This window comes from Nothoprocta perdicaria, unplaced genomic scaffold (genome assembly GCF_003342845.1).
Source record: "Nothoprocta perdicaria isolate Ctin4 unplaced genomic scaffold, notPer1 scaffold_56, whole genome shotgun sequence".
NCBI classification, from domain to species: domain Eukaryota; kingdom Metazoa; phylum Chordata; class Aves; order Tinamiformes; family Tinamidae; genus Nothoprocta; species Nothoprocta perdicaria.
The window spans coordinates 4,127,670-4,146,995 of NW_020455821.1; the positions used below are offsets into that span (position 1 = coordinate 4,127,670).

Genomic DNA, 19,326 nt, shown 5'->3' on the forward strand with positions numbered 1-19,326 from the left:
TGATTTGTTCACTCCGTGTAATTTGAATGACTTTATTGTGATTTCCCTTGGCATACAGGAGTGGGAAATTGGGCTCTTAAGATTCCTATTCAGTGACAGGATGACCTCTTAATTCTAAACCCTAGTATTATGTAATATATATTATTAATATRTAACATATATTATTTTATATATAATATATATTATATAGTGTTATATGTATGTATATGTATATACATGTGTGTATATTTACACATACATACATAAATATATACACACATACATACAAAGAGTGTGTGTGTATTTTGCAGCTAGAATATGAGCCAGTTTTTTTCTTCTGCATGTAAGTTTTTTAATCCTGAGCCAATATCTTTTAAATAGCTGTAACAGAGCTAATAATAATGTCTAGGAATAATATCTTCTCTATATGATAATCATCTGTAGCTTCTACCCATATCTTTTATGCCAAATTCAATATTTTTATTTGTGTGATTGATGATGCTGGCTTAATTTGCTTGCAGGGTCTTAGCATTAACAATAATCTTAGTGACACAGTGAAGTATCATAACTTTAAATAACTTGGCTGCTTCTGTGTTTGGTGCAGGAAAGAATAGAAGGGAATGAAGCAATATCCGTAGTGAGATAGCAAACTCTGAGCCCAGTTCTCAAATATGGGATTTGCTGTTAGAATATCTCAGTACTTCCCATACAGTGAGGACCCTTTGGGTTACATGAGAAGCTTCCCTGTAGAATATCATTAAAGATGACTTGTGAGGCAGGAGGAGAACATGAGCGTGTGGACTCCTGCAAGGAGAGCCAAGCACCACAGTCTCTGCTTTGCTCAGAAAAATGTTCCTTTTGCTTGTGCTTGCAGCTAACTGGTAAGGGGTCTGCAGGCTTGAAAAATGGGCTCTMTTTAGAAAAGGACTTCTGTGGGTACTATGAGGAGTCTGAAATGTGTTCTTCTTATATGCAGAGCTTCTGTGCATGGAAAGCTAGGTGTGACAATAATTTAATATATTAGATTGTTAAAAACCATCCTGCTTTTCCACTGGAATTTCCCATTTCAAATTTGTATAGTGGATGGCAGAGGCATGGTTTAGATTTGAGGTAAACTCTTGACAAATGCGTTGCTTAACCTAAAATCTGCACAGAAACTCTCCTTTCTTTGTATTCCTGGGCTAGTGTTGTGTTACCTTTTTGCCCTTTTGTAGTTTTTCTTTGCTACTTTCCTTGGTCTGAAACCAATTCATTTTTTATAAGCATCAAGGAGGCGACCACAGGGTTCAGATTACACTTCTACTTCGGAGGAAGAATATGGCTCAAATCACAGCTCCCCTAAACACAAACGCTCCCATACTTCAACAGCCACACAAACACCGAGGATACGTGGTCCTGGCTTGAGCAAGCAGAAACACAACAGCAGAGAAACAGATGATGATGAAGACTTTGATGATCATCCGGATCCCTACAACTTCATTGCACAAACTGCAGAGATAGCAGAAATAGCCAGGTGAGGTGRGGCCTTGTGCATCAACCCATGCACTGAAAATGGGTTGTTTTTCATGGTGTTCAACTCGAAGCCAGGTGTGGATGTGGAAAGAAAGGTATTCTCTTTTCTTTTTGTGTTTTTCCCTACTCCCTATGCCATCTTCAGGTTTGAAAGTGTTTCATGAGACTTTATAGCCATAGCAGGCAGTGCTGGTGGTACTTTCTCGCTAGAGAAGGTTCATATGGTCCTCTGTACAATATGCAAAGTGCAAGGAGACTGAGTTGTGTCATTGTTTCTGCAGTTGGACTCGAGGATAAATAGCCCCTTCTAGCCCTGCTAAGTCTGTTAAAAGGTGTTACTGTCAATATCTGCTTGTGATCACTTTCTATGGGAAGTTACTGTGCATGGAGCTGTCCTTGACTCCCTTCGGATAAAATCAACTGGATTAAATGAATATATCAACTGTGGGAGCTACTTTGCCAGAAGCCACTGAGAGAGCAGTAACCCRGAGCCTCAGGGCAAGAACCTCTTTGATTGGTACAGTTGAATCCAAACATGAAAAATCTGTCTGAACCCTGTGTGTTAACAAGTTGTTGCWTTGCTTGAGGTCTGTGGGTACAGGGCCTATTGTGTATTTGTGTTTGCTTGGAGGACTGCAGCAGTAAAGAAGATGAATTCTCCTTTTTAAAAGGGTGGCATTTGAGGTCTGACATCTCTAATGCCAGCAGCTCTATGCCAGCCTTCCAGAAACACAGATCTTACATTGTGCTGGCCACACACAAAGTGTTTTCCAGTTTAAGAAGCTGCCTTCTGGTTGCTGCTGGTCAGCGTCTCCACGTTGCAGGTATCGCTTGCTGCCCTAATCGCAAAAGGGCTTCTCTTTCCCATGCATTGCTTGCAGGGTGCTAGAAGATACACCAGCCTTCAAAGCTGCATTATCTATGTTGTGAGAAGCATGTGTGGGGGGAGCACTGGTGTCCCTTGGGGTTCCTGGTGTCCCCAGAGAGCGTGCTCGGTCACAGCAGCTATAAATAAGCGATTGCATCAGACTTGTCTGGCTCGGCACGTTGCAGGACCCAGGCACGCAGTCTGCTCCGTGATTGCAGCTCTGATCCGCCTTGCTGCTCCCGAATTAACTGGGAGTGGTTTAAAGCAGTGGGGACTAAAAGCGAAAACGCCACTTGTTTACAGGCAGCAAGTGGTTTAGGGATGTGTTCCCCGTATTTGGTGGCAGCTATAGCTGAAACCAGCACAGATGGGGGGCACCTTATACAGACAGTTCAAAATACTTTTGAATTAGTTCAGTAACCCATTCCCTTTCTAAGAATACATTTTGATGAGCTCAGTTTTGCTACATTGCTGGATTGTTTTCTTTGTTCTTCTTTTGTGTGTGTATATGTGTGTGGTTTGTTTCTTTTTCCCCAGTTAAAGAAGAAAATGTCTACAGCTGAAGCTAGTCAGCTGGAATATTAATTTTAAAGAAATGGTCCTGGAAAAGAAAAAATACCACAGCAGTTACTCTGGGTTTTGTTTTGGAGTTTTTTATTACTAGCACAGCTTGAAAAAATAGGTCTTTAAAATCCACAAGTAGGACAAAGTATTTTAATCACAGTTTCAAGACCCAGTTTTTGAAAACTAGGTCTTTACTAGTRTAAACACTAGAGTGTTTACAGTTTTATTATTAATAAAGAAAAAAGTGTTGRTGTTCTTAGGTGAGCTCTAGCCGTTTGGTTGTGTACCACACTTAATTTCTTTAAGGTCTGTGGACTTGCACAGTGGAGAAATGCTGGTGGTTTGGTGAATCTAATTTTCCATGTATGCCCTTTTTAAGGGAGAAAAAAGAAAAAGGTCTCCTGAAAACAATGTGGCCATGTTCTATTTAATACAGGAGGAAAAAAACAAAGGATGTGGAAAGAATTAAGATAAGTTTCTTTATCGGCTGTCTCCAGTATTTCCTGGTAGCGTGGAGAATTTGCTCTTCTTCAAATCATTACTTTGAATCGTCTTTATTTTTAATACATTAGTAAAAGGCTCATTGTGTGGTGTGTCCTAATGGCTCTCCCACATGCTCTGTGCTTCAGATTAAGCCAGACCTTGGTAAAGGACGTGGCCATCCTCGCTCGGGAGATTCACGACGTTGCTGGAGACGGGGACTCGCAGAGCTCGTCGGGGACGGGCCCGAGCACGTCCCTCAGCTCGGTGCCCAACACTCCTGCTTCCACCATATCGGCGAGGGAAGAGGTGAGACCACACACGGCAGAAATCTCAGCCTCTGTGTACCTGCAAGCGCGTGGGGCCGGGCTGCGGGGGCCGACCAACAGACAGCATCCCCAGTTACTGCAGGGCTAAGGAAACACCTCTCCCTGCCTCTCCAAAGACCCCAAACACTCTCAGCGGGAATATGGACTGCAGGCTACTTCCAGTGCTGTTTATTTTGCCTTCCTTGTGCTTGAGGCAGCCTTGCAAGAGGTRGGAGCAGCCTTTTCCTCAGCATGGCTATATGGGTATTGGGGCAGGCCTGGCTTGCTCGCAGCATCCTTGCCATGTCTCTGAGAAGCAATGGGGCCAGGATAGGGTGAAAGTGCTGGATTTGTCTTCTCAGGGCTTGGTGGGCTCTAATCAGACCTTGGTCCCGAAAGTCTGTAGGGTAGGTAAAGGTATGGGTTGGCATGCCGTGCATCTGGCACGGTGAGGGCTTCCGGGAGAGCCTCTGGCTAAACAAGGTGCTCACTGGGTGTCCTGGACTTATATTCTGGACTTGTGCCCTGTCCTTCATTGCACAGGTCTCTTGAATCACTTCCCTCCATCTGTGAGTTAGTGGGCCAGGGCAGGACTCCTTGCTCTCCAGCCAGCAGAGCTGGGCAAGGATGAAGGGAATTAGCTGTTTCCTTGAGAGCAAATGTCAGTCGTCCTTGTGGCTGTGGCTGTGCAGCCCTTCGGGTGAGCCGTGCCTTCCTCCCAGGCTCAGCTGCGATGGAGAGGGAAGGTGATTTCTTCATTTGGCTTATCCAGCACAGCAGCCCAGAGGCCAGCAGACATTAGCAGCTCAAACTAAGCTGCAGGGTCACCTGTGGGCTCCAGCTGCTAATGCAAAGCTGCTTATGCTCTTTTATTTGCTGCTCAGATGGGCCTCTTGGCCCTCTGTTGATGGGGAACCATCCTGTCCTAAACAGGATCAAATCAAGAGTGTTTGGGGGCCCGGTGGTTTTAATGTGCTCTTTATTGAAGGTGCAGAGCAGCAGTTTAGGGAGATTTCCAGAGGAGCAGGTGCTTGTAGCTGTGCCATGTGTTAAACCATGGTCAGCTGTGGCCTTTTCAGGGAGGGTTTTTACCCTGGGGCAGTTTGGTTTTGTTTCAGCCTGTGGAACATAAGTGTTTCACAAGAGCTCCAGGCTCTCAGACAGAGATTTGTTGCTTTGTTCCCACACCTGCAAAACTGCCTTTTTTTGTTATTCATCTTGAGCAGTTACGGTGATAAATCTACCCTGTTTAGTTGCAAATTAAACTGGCATAGTCATGACCAGGCTCAGCATCAGCTTCCTGCTAGCAGAGCAGGGGACATACTGTTTTTTTGGAGTRCAATTAGAAGCTAAGCCATAAAGAAATCCCTGCTGTAAGATATTTCTCCTTTAGGCAATGCAGAGGAAAGATAATTTAAAAAACACATGTCTGAGGGTGTTTTCACAGTGTGGAAAAYGATGAATTCAAGGAGCTTGGAAGGCAACTGAGTGGGTTACCAGGATTGCTGGGCTGTGCTTTGCTCCGTGCCCARGTCCAGACAGTGCCCAGTGCTGCAGCAGGGGCTCAGTGATCAGTTACATCACTGTGTGATATTGGGATCATACAGTGATATAAATGAAGGAGCCCATGAGGCCAGATTAGGAGCCGTAATGTCAGACTGTAGACTAGAGAATAAGGAACAGGGAATAATACTCGAAGGCAGTGGAGAGAGAAACCCCTCTTCTTTATCCACRTCTGGTGCTGCTTGCTGAATCCCTGTTACCGTAGTGCTTTGAGCCCAATGAAGGGAAATCCCATAGGAAATCTCTGAGGATCATGGGGTGTTATGCCAAACACTGTGAATTTGATGAGTCTGTTATTATAAGGGCAGTAGTGATGGGAAGCACCTACTACAATAGTGCAAGAGAAATATTGGATAAAATTTAGCTTACTTGTAACAAATATAAGAACAAGCTGTGTGTGGCCATCTCCCTTACACAGCTCTGGTACACGCAGCACTGCATGCCATTCCTTTAACTCTTGATTATTTAAACTTTTTGTTTACTACTAAATATTTGTTTATATTCTGTGAAATTGAAAAAAATGCAGAACAAAACCTGATACTGAAACCACTTTTGAAGAATAAATTTCACTTTGGACCTGTATTCAGTATGGCATTTTTCATCCAAAACAAATTTCTTTTAATTTTTAACCAATTTTTGTAATGGAATTCAAATACTGTGTGTACTTTTAGAAGCTAAGATAGAGCCTTAAATTAAAGTCTTGCTCTTTGTGTTTTGTCCCTCCAGGTCCAATGTTGGCTTGGATGTTAACCAGGGAGGTTTTAAGTTCCCTAGTGCAGGTTCAGGGTGTTCTTGTTTACTGTAGCCCTCAGCTGTGTAGTATATAATAATACAGATTCTTGGAACATGGAACTGAATACAAAACAAAAGGTGTTCAGCAAGGGTAAAACAAATCCTTCATGACTGCTGTTTCCCCAGGTTATGGATTGCTTTGGGTTGCTTTGGGCTTGGAATGCGTAGGTTTTACAGGATCAAGATTTCTGCAAAGCTGAGCATCAAACAGCAGAAATCAGCTGTTGCACATAGAGTAACTTGCATGGCATTCTTCTGGTTTGATCTTCTTTTCTTTTGTGTTTTTTAAGGTGATATGGCAAAAACTTGCACTCCGAGTTAGATTTCTTAAGTTGTTGCTTAAGGTACTTAGTTTGACTGTTGATACAAGAGGAAATGCTTAAGGGGTGACAGAACAGAAGGCAGGAGAAGGGATCAGGCTGTGTATTAAAGCCTTGGTCATGATGGAAACGATGCTGCTCTTACAGCTTTTCTCTGGTTGTGCTGAGAACTTCCAGACCGTAGGAATATCTCCTGGCTACCATTCGCTTCCGACCGTTTCCACCACTGCAGTCAGCCTAACTTACTAATCGCTTCAGCAGTCCACAAAAAGGAGCTTAAAAAAGGGAGCCAAATGGGACGTAAAGGCTCTGGCTGCGGCAGCCCTGCGGAGTCCTGTCTCCTGCCTCCCGCCTGCTGCTAACCCGCGCACTGCCGCCTTCCTCCTGGTGCTGCCCTGGGAGCCCAGTGCTGCTGCCTCCGCACGGGGCCTGCGGCCCCTTCTGTGSCTCCGAGGGCTGTCGGGGTTAACCCAGCGTGGTCCGGTTCCCCCAGTAACCGGGGAGCTGCCCGACCACCTCGGCAGGCCTGCCTGGGGTTCGGTGCGTGCCGGGATACCTGAGTGCTGCTCCTCTCCAGGGCCCTCGTGGGAATGTCCCCCCGTTAGTTAATAACRACACCCCTGCTTTGAAACTTGCTGTCACGGCGCTCAGGAGCATTGATCTCTTTGTTTCTGTTTTAACACAGATTGCTCGTAGATCTTTTCGGCTGGCATATCCATCTCAGGTGCACTTTCCATCCCATTATTTTGTGTCTCTGTCTTGTCGCTSTTCCTTTCCTTGCCCTCTCCTAAAGTTCCAGTCTGTTGGTTAACCCCAACAAAGTGGTTGTCCTGTCTCTTCTGTTTTTTTCTATTATTTGCATTATCAGTGGTTTTGTATGGCATTTTCATCTCTTCCATGTGTTACTAAATGGTTTCTGCTTAATTTTAATGTCACTTTAAAGTTACGCTGATCTTTTAGCTTGATTATATTAAAACAAAAAGTATGGGAAATCAAGACCTGTCTGAGTTTTAATCTAAATTCAGAAAAGACAAAGACACAGGCAAACTGAAAATTATAAACCTGGAATAGCCCCATTGAGCTTTGTGGGATGACTCCAGTGGATTGATATTTACAGGACTGGGGTCCAAYGATTTGCTTAGGAAACCATACCTGTCTGAACAAGACTTAAATGAATCAGTGTTCCTCTGGGGCTTGCCTGACAATCTGTAATACCTGCAGTGACTGCCTGTGTGCCTCCATCCTTACTAATTTTTAATGACTCATTCCTCATTATTTCCAAGTTGGTGCAGCACATTCCAGAAGCAAGTCTGAACTACCAGAAAGTGCCTCCRGGATCAGTAGAACTGAAGGATTTTGACCAAAATATGAATGATAATAGAGAAGAGGATCCTTCAAGAAAAACAAGGACAAGGAACCGTGAGGAGGCAGGCACTTCTTTCCTTGCTTTCTAAGCGTGTGTGACATTGCTCTAAGCTGCAGTATGTGCATCTGCTCTTTGTAAGCTGCCAAAGGCAGTGACTCAAAGTACACTTTTTGAGAACCCTGACTTGTAGCTGCAGCTGTAGAAGTAAAGTGTTTAAAAGAAACAAAAGAAAGAGAAAGAAAAGAAAGAACAGAATCACTCTTATAACCAGAGTTCAGAGTTGCCTGGAGGTTTCCTATGTAAAACTCTGCTAAAACCTGAGTTATATGGGGAAGACATTCACAACATCAGAGCTGGTCTAAGCTGTTGAGTGGGTGTTTTTTTTTTTTTTTTTTTTAAGAAATATAGAAAAGATTCAATTTTGAAATGTGCAGCACCAGTGGTTTAACATCTCAAAGTCAAAGTCTTGGTATGGGAGTAGTTTTTTCCTAATCAGTAGAAGGTCCTTATTTTCTTTCATGGCCATGCTAGCTGGAGCTGTCTGCAGAGCAGCAGCAGAAGCTGGAACTTGTGATGAGTTGAGGGCTGAGTGCCTTGGCCTAACCAGCTCCCTTTTCTCCTTTTTTTCTTTCTTCTTTTTTAGTAGAAGAAATGTTTAGATATTTACAGAAAATTCTGCTTTTTCATATGCTTTTGTAGACAACAGTCTGAACAGATTAATATTAATCTTTTTGCAAAAGTGATGCAATAAAGTGGCATGCCTTCTTATCTCCCTTAAACTTCTCGTATCATCCCTGTAAAAGGGATGTCAGGGATCATCACTTTGTCAGGGATCCATGACAAAGATGTTTTGATGGAGAATTTTTAGTCTAAAATGATCCATTTTTATGCCAATTTTACTAAAATATTTTTCTATCCAACTTCTTTTATATTTTAGGTAATCTTTGACAACCTGATGCTGAACCCGGTGTCCCAGTTATCCCATGCAATCCGTGAAAATACTGAAAACCTAGCTGAAAAAATGAAGTGAGTAATATTTTTGTCCCTGATCTGAACAGCTCACTTGCTGCTGAGYTCTTTTAAGAAATGCAGATCACAAACTTGTTGCTTGTGGAAAATAAGACTTTGCAAGATGACAATGGATTATAGTCTAAATGCAGGAAGTCTAGATGGAGGGAATAATATGTGTTCTGTAGGAGATGTAACATAATTATTTGTGATCTCTTTTGTCACTTGTTTGGGTGAAGAYGTCTTAACTTTGCCTTTAAGAAGTGTCACATGTGGGAAGAAGAATGTGTTTTTGTGGATGGRTTATCTCCCTTTTCCTTCCCTATCCCAAGGCTCTCAGAAAGACTGCAGATCACCAAAGCTTGTGAAGACTTCTCAAAGTCTCCTTTTGCCCTACAAAMTGTGATTTGGAGAAGGACTTTGGATTGTTCCTTAATTAGCTGAAAGGCTTTTTGTTCTGTTGCTAATCCATTAATCTCCTTTGTTGCCAGATCTTGTGATAACTAGGTCTTTTATTTCTAAGCAAGCGGATTTTGGATGGTGATTTTTAAGACCTATTCCACTGTGTGTGCTGCAGGATTCTGTTTCAGAACTCAGAAAGGACCTGGGAAGAGATGGAAGCCAAAATCAACTCRGAAAATGAAGTGCCAATTCTGAAAACATCAAACAAGGTAAGACCATGAGACCCAGTGATGTATCAAGGGCTTATGCCCATTGATGCTTGTAAGAAATTCACCAAAATAACAAGCTTTGTCATTTCTCAAATCCATTTCTGAAACTGTAAGTCCCTTTACATGTGTTGAACTGCCATTTTTTGTTACTCTTGTAAGAAGAAACCAGGTGAGTTCCTCCCATTAGAAACAGTTGTATTGCTGTCACTTTCACCAAGCTCTTCCTTTGTAATTTGAAGTGTCCTTTAGCAGATGTACAAGTTCAGAGGCATTAGGTCTTATTTAAATGTCCTTCAAAGCATCCTCTACAAGTACTGTTCACACATTGTAGTTATAGGCTGGTGTTTCTCATCAGTGTTTAGGTGYTTTTGTCTGTTGCAGTTTGATAGCAGGGCAGTAAAAATCTCCCTCCCCTAGTGGTGGCATTTGTCATCTCATAACCCCTCTACTGTCCATCCTCATAAATGACAATAAAATATAAGTAGTGGACTCAGCAAGTTGACTTGATGTTAAGAAGATGTATAACTGTGCAGGAACTGCACAACTTTACAGAGATACCTTCATGACCTTCATATCCTGCTCTAGGATAAGCCTGCAAATATCTGTGTGGATCTCTTCTTAAGTGGGGGTGGAGGAGCCTCTGAACACTTAATGTCCAGATAGCTGGCCAGCATTTCAAATCGCAAACGCATCATAGTTGTGAAAGGAGTGATGTAGTAGCATTTAAGAAAATGAGGCAGAGTAGAGATCATGAGGAAAGCTGACCAAATCCAGCTAAATATATATATATATATATATATATATATACACACACTATCTTTGCTTTTACTCTTCGATAAAACAGTAACTTGGTTAGACTTGGAACTGAATGTGAATATACTTAGTTGGAAAAGGTATTTTCCTACCTTCGTGGCATACTTGGTTAGTTAACTGTCTTCTGATGCATTTTTTTTTCCTAGGAAATCAGTTCTATCCTGAAGGAGCTCAGGAGAGTTCAGAAACAACTTGAAGGTTGGTTACTTTAAATGTTCCTTTTGTCTCATAAGTGACAGTAAATTGTACCAAATATTGTGGACTTGATTTGCCGGTGAGAACCGAGATAGAAAGGATGCAGTAATTCAGTTTGTTTGTATAGAGCTCTCTTACATACGTAAATGGAAGGAACAGCAGATTTTTCCTTTGCTGCCAACTTTTAAGAGAAATTGTTGACTTTTCAAAAATTGCTGTGGAGATACTCTGTGGATATACTCTGGAATAATTAGCATATTTATATAAGATGAACTGGCAAAGGTCTTTTCTGCCAGTTCAGATAATATTTAATATTATCAATAATCTTTCTGTTTTTGACCTGAATTCTGTACCTAGAGCTTGGTGCAATAGGGAAGGCAAGAWAATCTCAGTAGAGACTTCTTGCATCATAAAGAAACTTAGATATATGAAAAAAGAATACAAGCATCATTCCAGCCTCTTGCTAAAGAGTATTTGCTGCTGTCGTTCCTCTTATGCAAATTAATCAGAAAACCTAAAGTCATCATAACTTCAGTCTGGGAGAGGTTTTTGCTTATTAAAGTTGCTTAGATCTAAAGATAYTAGTAAAAATACTGTGACTGAAGTGAACACAAGTACCATGTACAGCTTGGAAGMCAGAAAACCTTCTGTTTTGAAACTTTTCAGGGTGTTGCTAGTACGTGTGCATGTGTATATATGTCTTTTTTAATTACTTTTTCCTTTCTTTCCACCAGTCATAAATGCTGTCATTGACCCTACTGGAAACTTGGGTGTGGTTGCCAGTAACAAAGCATCTTCTGCTGCTAAGCAATCTACAGCCACTAAAGTCAGGACTGCTAACACTTCTGGGTCCACACTGGAGACATTGTCCCCAGCGCAGATGAGAAACTACGCACAGAAATCGAACTGTGGTTCTTCTAGCTTACAGGATTCAAATTTCATTCCAGATGGAGAGAAATATGTGATCTGATACAGTATTTTGTATTGCTATCCTATTGTAATCTACTGTTGTATTAGTACTGTGTATGAGTGATTTGTGGACAGTTGTGTGGAGCAGTTGTTTAGATTGCTAACACATTGCACAAAAAAAAAAGAAATCTATGCTGTGAGGGTGAATGGCAAAGTCTGTGTATGCCTTTTAAAGAAGACTAGCACTGTGGAGCAGCACACATTCAGCAGAGAGGCAAACTGATATTTAGAAAGTTACTCAACTTATTCTTCCAGAGTGCCATAAGAAAACAGGCTTTACCCTCCATTCAGTACTGCCRAAACAAAAGTGTTCTTGCATTAGCCTATTTATAATTATTCAATTGTAATGAGGTGTGATTTAAAAAGAAAAAAGAAATACTTTGTTTGGCACTAGATTTGCTTTGGTTTTGTTCATTTGTTTTAATTTTACAAGCGGAGCATTACAACTCTGTTGGAATCAATGTGCAAATCCAACAGAATGGTGGTGCAATATAGCAGGTTTCTAGGAGAAACTCTTATTACAGCTGTGTAAAAAAAAAAAAAAAATCCTTTTTGGTGTCTGTGAAAAGGAGACAACACTGAAGTTGTGTATCGTGTTTTCAGTCCAAAAAGCAAAATGAGACAGAACCCTTTGTTTTTCCATTGGAAAAGTGTTAAAAGATAGCTATGATGGTATGAATGTAAAAATATTAATGCAGTTACTGTTTTTAACCATATTTCAGGCCCAAAGTTTCAGGTATAGGTACAAAAAATCAGATTTTGCAGTTTAGCTTGCCAAACTTTCATGATTTTGGTACAATTGTCATCTTTAAGCTTTCTGTTTCATTTTAATATCAAATATTTTCACAGTGAGCTACAAATGCTCCTGTCTGGGCCAAAGACCAAGATGTCTGTGATCAGCTAATTGCTAAGAAAAGCATCTGTTCCAATGGCTCCTATAATAGACTTAATTGCACAGTTGCTGTGAACTAGTGTTCACTTGATGGCACTCTAAAAAGAACRGCTTAAATGTAGCTCCACCTTTGCTGCTAGTTCTGTCATGCATTTCTTTTCAATGCAAATGTGCTTGAAAACCTGCCATCCTCTGGTGTTCTTCAGAAACTGTTCAACAGTGTCAAGGCACTTGGTGCATTTGAGATTTTTGTCTGAATTTGATTTTTGGTCAGTTATCTTAGGAACACTAAGGGTTATTTGCAGTTGCACTGAGCAATTTCTTGTTTAAAAAAAGGTTGCATTTTGTATTCTGTCTTTCAGTTGAGCTGCAAAATTCTAGGCAATTTTGTGAGAAGAAGAAAAATGTAAGAATGTTTTTTCTTCTTTGTAAGAAAAAAAACAATGTTTTTGAGGAGACCTCTTCCAGATTCATTTGCTCCACCCAGTATGGTGTTYTTCCCGTCTTGTATTGATTCCTTTAACATTCTTCTTGGTTAATAAAAATGATCAGGTAAAGAAAACTAATCTTCTTTCATAGTTACAGAGGATTTGGAAAGGTGAGCAGATGAGTTCCATTTTGCCCTTATACAGTGTATCGTTTAACTAGTGAAAATGCTTTCCTAAGCTTCACTGCTTCTTGTGTGCTGGCTTCACATTTTGGGATGGGTAAGGGGTGCTTTATAGTTAGCTTCAGTAGTTACCCGAGCTTTTTTGCTAGGATATTGTAAAAGTGGGAACCAGTTAAAATAATTTAAATATATAGGGATGTTCACACAGACTTTAATCTTCTAGCAAAGAGCGTGATTTCTTTCCTGATGAAGCCAGTGAAAGCTTTCTATTGATTTCAGCAGAGACAGGATCAGTCCCAAAATGGGATATGCCAACAGGCCATTAGTTTCTTTTAAGTGTGGAAGATGCTCGCTGGCAAACAGTAGGTATAAATATCCTTTGAAGAGTTCCAGTAGGTGATAAACCTCATCTACTTGTGCAGAGATGCTCTTCTGTGAAGAAATCTACTGGATTTCACATAGATGAYGACAACATTAAACATACTCTGCAGAATTAAAAAACATATATATCCTTGATACGTTCCTCTACCTGTAATATGTGAGTTGTCTGAATGTGGTGTTCATTCAGTTGTCTATTCTGATCTGTCTTTTCTTGAAATACCTGACCGTGTCCTTGATGAATCTCATAAGTGGTAGAATTGTTCCTGACGTAGACGATACACCCTTTTTTCGAGCCCTTCTCAACTCGGGTTTGATACGACCAGGTGCTACCCCAACTCACTGAGAGCTGAAGGACCTTCACAGATTAAGGTATTGCAGTTAGTTTTAGTTCTCCGTAGAGACACACTAATTACATAATTACTCTGAAGACATCTGATTTTTATTATTACTTGTTACCWTGCTTACATATTTTCATGGCTATGCTCTAGTGGATTTTGTTTCTTTTCAGTGTGTCCATGATGACTTCTGTTTACTTTCACTTGAAAATTGCTCGAGTGTTTTTTTCATACATGGACACATCAGGAATGGATTTTCCTCCTTGATTCCTCTGTTCTGAGTTTGAGAGAGAGCCCACAGACACCTTACATCAATTAAATCAACTCATAAAATATATGGTACCTCTACAAATGACTAATAGGGATGCAACAGCTGGTGTCTGTTAATAATTTTGAAAGAGTATGTGTGGAGTAGGGGGAGAACATCTTGATTTGTTTTACTTATGACTCAACCAAAATATAAAATGCTTCTGTGTCCCGACACAGCATTCATGCTTGGATCTCTGCATTCAAAACAGTCCTAGTAATTGGTGGTGAAATGTAGTCGTTTTTTCCGTATTCACTGCTTCTGAAGTACACCCCATTTGCACTTGTCTGCTCCAGATAAGCCAAAGAGCTAGCCACGTGATTATAACTCCTTTATTCACCTTATCCATTGCTTATTCTCACGAGCAGTGCTGTATGCTCTGATGAAAACATGCCTCTCTGTGATTCCAGTGTGACCGTAGTAGCTGCACAGTGGTGTATCTAGTTGGCCTGGGTTCAGTGCATGGGATTCCTGTTGGCTTCAGAGAGCTGAGGATGGGCTTTTCTTTGAGCTTGCTAAGGGTGCACTGACCCGGGGGTCATTCTCATACCCTATTGCTTTCATGTTATTTTTTTTTTTTTTTTTGTATTTGACTAAAGAAATGTAATGAAGGGTGGGATTTTCAAACTTTGAGGAAAGCAGGTGTTCAGGTCCTCTTGGTTGTCTGTACAATTCAGGTGCCTGATGCCTTGAGCACCTTCCAAAATCCCAGTCCTTGGTTCATCCATTATACTTGAAAACCATGTTCTTAATTCAGTTCTTTGAAATGTAGAAACTTGTTACTCGGTTATGATGGAGTGAATGTAAATTCCCGAGAGAATGTGTACAAGCTTTGTGAGCAAGGACCCATGTATCTACAGCAATGTCATGTTGTGGTCATGCTGCAGGAGAATAGATCGTCTACATCATCTGTGAGTAATTTTAGTAAAGGCAAAACTAGTGGAATGTTTACATACAACCTACTGAAAAAAAGTGAAGTATTTAAGTATAAAATTCTACTAGTTTTTTCTTTGAATTTGCAGATCATACTAGCTATTTTTGAAGTTCAGTAAATGTGCATAATTTTTGCAAAAAACACAGAACTACCTGTTCACTTTCGATGTGCCCTGTGCTGAATTGTGCCTATTTCACTATCTGCTGTTGTTATGCTGCTGATTCTGCTGTTCTGAACTGTTCACTGGATCATTCCATTTGCATGCAACACAAATGCAAGCTGAGCTGTCTGAGAGTAAAGCTGAAACACGTTTGTATGACTTCAGTTGATTGATTGACTTTCTCTTTTCCACACCCCCTGCAAAATGCTGTGTATAATTTGATTTGTTTCTCCTACCCTTATTTTTTTCTTTTTTTTTTTTTAATGGTAATTTATTTTTATTTGGATTATAGGCAGTATATGTACATTTTGTTCTGAGGTGATATTGTGGATGTCTTTAAAAAATAAATTGTTATTTTATATAATTTTATCATAAAGTTGCTCTAATAAATCATTCTTTTATCATGTGACAGTACGACGCTGGGTTTTGGTGTGTTAATTCTGGGATAGGGGCAAGTGTGTGCTTGGAGGGCTAAACAGTTTTTTAACTGCCTCTTCATATTGTTGTTCATAAACACAGTGTAACAAAAGAATTAGCAGCAACTGAAAACTGATGGTGCAGCTGGGTCACATCTGTGGCCTGGATGGATCCCCTTCTAACAGAACAAGAGTCTCCTTTCCCCTACCTGCTTCAGTTACAGGAATGAAGTCTGCAAGTCGTCGTCTTGTGAGGATGCTCTTACTGCCCACTTTGGTACGCTGATGCTTTATTGCATTTTTATATCATTTTATCTTTGCCATTTTATACCATTTTATCTCACAGAGATCTTTCATCTCTGTGATATTTTAAAAAGTTGAATCCAACCTGGATATGACAAAACTCCAGCAGTTGTGTCATTGAAGAAAACTGTCATATAGAAGATACATAAATATATATATGTATTTATATATATAATAAGGTCACACTTTATAAAAGCTTGCATTAGCTGTGTGAGAAATTCTTTTGATTTACCCTTAATTATATCACGACGCTCTTTTCTTCCTCGAGTTCCTCTTTGTGAACTTTGCATCCTTCCTGGAACTTAGGAAACAATATTGACTCCTTCTTTCCTACACAATCCAGCCAGGAGCAGTGGGAGATTTCCATCTCTTGATGATGTCTACATTAGATCCTTGAAAATGAGCCCTTTGTAAGGCAAGTTTTTTATTTAAAGAAAAACAAAAAAATCATGAAAACACCCCTGCCTCTCTCCAAAAGCATTCTCAAAGTTYGCTATTTCACTCCGTATGTGCTGGATCTGAAGAGAAAGCTTTCCACGTTCTCCAAAATGCAGGTTTAAATTGTACACTTACATCTCCACAGCCTTCTCCAGCAGTGCTGAGGGACGCCTGAGTTTGGATGCTACATGAAGTGCCCTCTTGGAATCAATAATGTATCCACTTCATTAATTTTTAACAGCCTGACTGAATAAAAGTAAGAGGTAGTGGAACTGTGGCCAGAACTATTTGCAGCATAGTGACAGCTGTTATCTGGCAGAACTTAAAAATAAGCAATAAAAGGCAGAAGTAGTGCATCTTCCTGCTGTGTGTACAGCTGAAATCTGCTTTGATCTTTAACATCCTCATCTATGTTAGGAAATACACAGTCCCATTTTCTGCATGTTTATAGAAAGGAACACCAGAAAGTGTTCCCATTAGCAGGATTGGCAGGATCCATCCTTAGAGCAAAACTCTAAATCATGATGGAGACTGATCCTGATTTACTGACCTTGAGTGGAGATTAAYGGATAGACCCTGATGTTCCTGTTGAGTCCTGCCTCCTTTTCTACAAGGACATTTGTGGATATTTCAAAGCAAGACCCTGCCAGCTCTGATTTTCTGGGTATGCAGGGCTGGCCTGGAGAGCAAGGTGGCTGTGGGCTGGGAAATACTGCTCCCTATGCTCCCTAACTGTGGGCATTTTCCTTGTTTGTTTTATTTTTAACTCCTCTTAACTGCAGTTACTGAAAATATTTTATTGAAAATATTGTACTTGCTGAAGGAGCTAGCAGTGCCAGAAAAGGTTTGTTAAAAGAGTGCCTCCTCTGTACTTCTGTACCCCCATTCCCTGGCTGTTTCTACCTCCCTCCTGCTTGTTGACTGGTGGTGTTCAGAGCCTAGCTGGTTAGTTCCTCGTGAAAATGAAAGTATAATTTTGTAGTAATCTCTACTGTGGCAGCATCGTTCTTATTTATTAATAGCTCTTTGAGATGAAAGCATGTTAAACTAGCAGCTTTTTCTTAGCAAGCCTCCCACGTATAGGTTAAAAGGTATTTCACTCTATCTTTCAGTGTAGCTTTCCAGCAGATTGGAGTCGAAGCACGTTTTTTAGAGGGAATATGATAACCACAGAGTGACACGTGGCTCTAAGGTGAGAGTTTTATTTATGCTGTGTATAGGAAGGTGGCAAGGCCCCTTCCAGAACAAACAGTAGAAGGAGCCTTGTCTGCAAGGTACAGAAGAGGTGGAATAACTGAGGTTACTTGTTGGCCCCAAACCTTGACCTCTCTTTCCTTTTCTTTCCCCTCAGCCCCTTTTGGTCAAATAATCTATATTACTTCTCCTCACAAGCCTGCTAATATCCTTAAGAATCCCAGCTCCAACCCTGCTAGACCAGAAACGTGTAATTGATGTGAGTGTATGTGAGGTCAGATAATCAGAGGGAAACCAGGCCTTTGCCTGTAGGAAAAGGAGACAGCAAGATTAATCGGAGTAGGACTTGAGAGAGCTGCTAAAAATGAGGATAAATATGCCTTTTTCTGGAAATGTGTTTTTTGGTGACTGTTGTTCCCAAGTGGTCTCTGGAAACCAGTCACATTTCATCATCTCAAGCTGGACATTCATAAACTCTTAAACACATCAAAAGCCACTTGTAAGAATCCTGGCTAGCGATGGCTTGTGCTCTATCACCCAAATCAGAACCTCCAGAGAGACACAGGGCCTGGGTGGTCTGCAGGGGAAAGGAATGCTGATTTTGAGTTAGAGCTTGTTCTGTTGGAAACTCCACGATCCTGTGATACATCCCAGCTTCTCTGGGTGATTTTAGAGCAATTAATGTTTCTTTAATGGCATGTAAATAGCAAGTTGTTGTTAGCTCATACTTACAAACTTTTATTGAATACATCAAGGCAATTTTACTAAACAAGTGTGATGTATCATTAGTGTTGAAGCTGGAAGTAACGAAAGTTAAAGTCTGAACACAGTGCAAGCATGCTGCTTCTTGTGCGGTAAAACCTTGAGCTCACTGATACCACCAGCAGCTTGTTGTTTACGTCAGTGTAACTCCTGCCAGGATTTCAGCCCTGCATATACACAGGGCAATGCTGCTTGTTGCTAGGCTTGCTCATGTACCCATCACAGTGACTTCACTTCGCTAGGCAGTTAGCTGGAAGCTTTTCTGAGACGCTTAGTTTCCCTCCGAAGTCAGTGGGGGGATTGGGGCACTTTCCAGAAGCAAAGTGCACCTCTCCTGCTGTTGTTCACCGGAGCGGCCTTTTTCTGTGGGCTGCAGAGCAAGCCCAGGTCAGGCAGGATACTGGCTTTAGTTTTGTGGCAATTTGGGTTGGAAGGGGTGGAGATAGGCCTTTGTCTTGGCTCAGCCCATGGAGATTTGGGATGGTCCCAGTGACAGATTATTGTGTAGAACATCAGCTCACCAACTCACGGACAAATTCAGGTAGTGCTGGCTCATCAGACAGGCATCATCTCTGCTCCCCGATCATCTTTTCTTTTTTCTTTTCCTTTTTTATTTTTTTCTTTTGGCCTTCTTGAAAGAGAATTCATAACATCTTCATCTTTCCAGATAAAGGCCTCTTTCTGCTGTGTCCTGACATTTTCTCTGACTCTTTCTAGCTTTTCTACCTGTACCTGTAGGTTATGACAGGATATTATAAAGCCTCATGACCCTCTGAAGTCACAGTAGTCTCCCCAGCTCTTTTCCCTGTACAAAAACATTCCTCAGATGCTGGACTAGGAAATTACATCCTTCAGTTGAATGGGATTAAGTCATAAGGAACTGGTGGGAGGCAACAGCAGCGATGCTCTACCGAGTTATACTGAGCTATATCAACAGAGCTGCAGGCTTTGGATTTTACGGGTGATGTGAGGACATTTATTTTAGAAGATGCCTCACATCTAACATGCACATATCATCTTTTCCTTCAAAAATTTTACTGCAGATTCTGAATATAGTTTGTTTAAGATGAAGGTTGTAAATTACACCATTTTGAAGGTGCTCGCTTACTCCCTTAGGGGAGTCCAAGTCAGGAATATTCACTTGAGACCAGAGGGGCAGGGAAGGGATTTTACCAAGTGCTTGCTT

The 19,326-nt window shown here is 41.0% G+C and overlaps 1 protein-coding gene across 1 annotated transcript in view; it reads left to right on the plus strand.

Moving 5' to 3' along the window:
* Nucleotides 1–14,872, plus strand: part of CEP170B (centrosomal protein 170B) — a 53,496-nt gene extending 38,624 nt beyond the window's left edge. Inside the window, exons 13-19 of the mRNA XM_026048617.1 lie at nt 1,243–1,492; nt 3,553–3,712; nt 7,670–7,813; nt 8,690–8,778; nt 9,338–9,431; nt 10,391–10,442; nt 11,174–14,872. Coding sequence (XP_025904402.1) covers nt 1,243–1,492; nt 3,553–3,712; nt 7,670–7,813; nt 8,690–8,778; nt 9,338–9,431; nt 10,391–10,442; nt 11,174–11,409 — 1,025 coding nt within the window. The 3' untranslated portion in view covers nt 11,410–14,872. The remainder of the gene's footprint in view (nt 1–1,242; nt 1,493–3,552; nt 3,713–7,669; nt 7,814–8,689; nt 8,779–9,337; nt 9,432–10,390; nt 10,443–11,173) is intronic.
* The last annotated feature ends 4,454 nt before the right edge of the window (nt 14,873–19,326 follow it).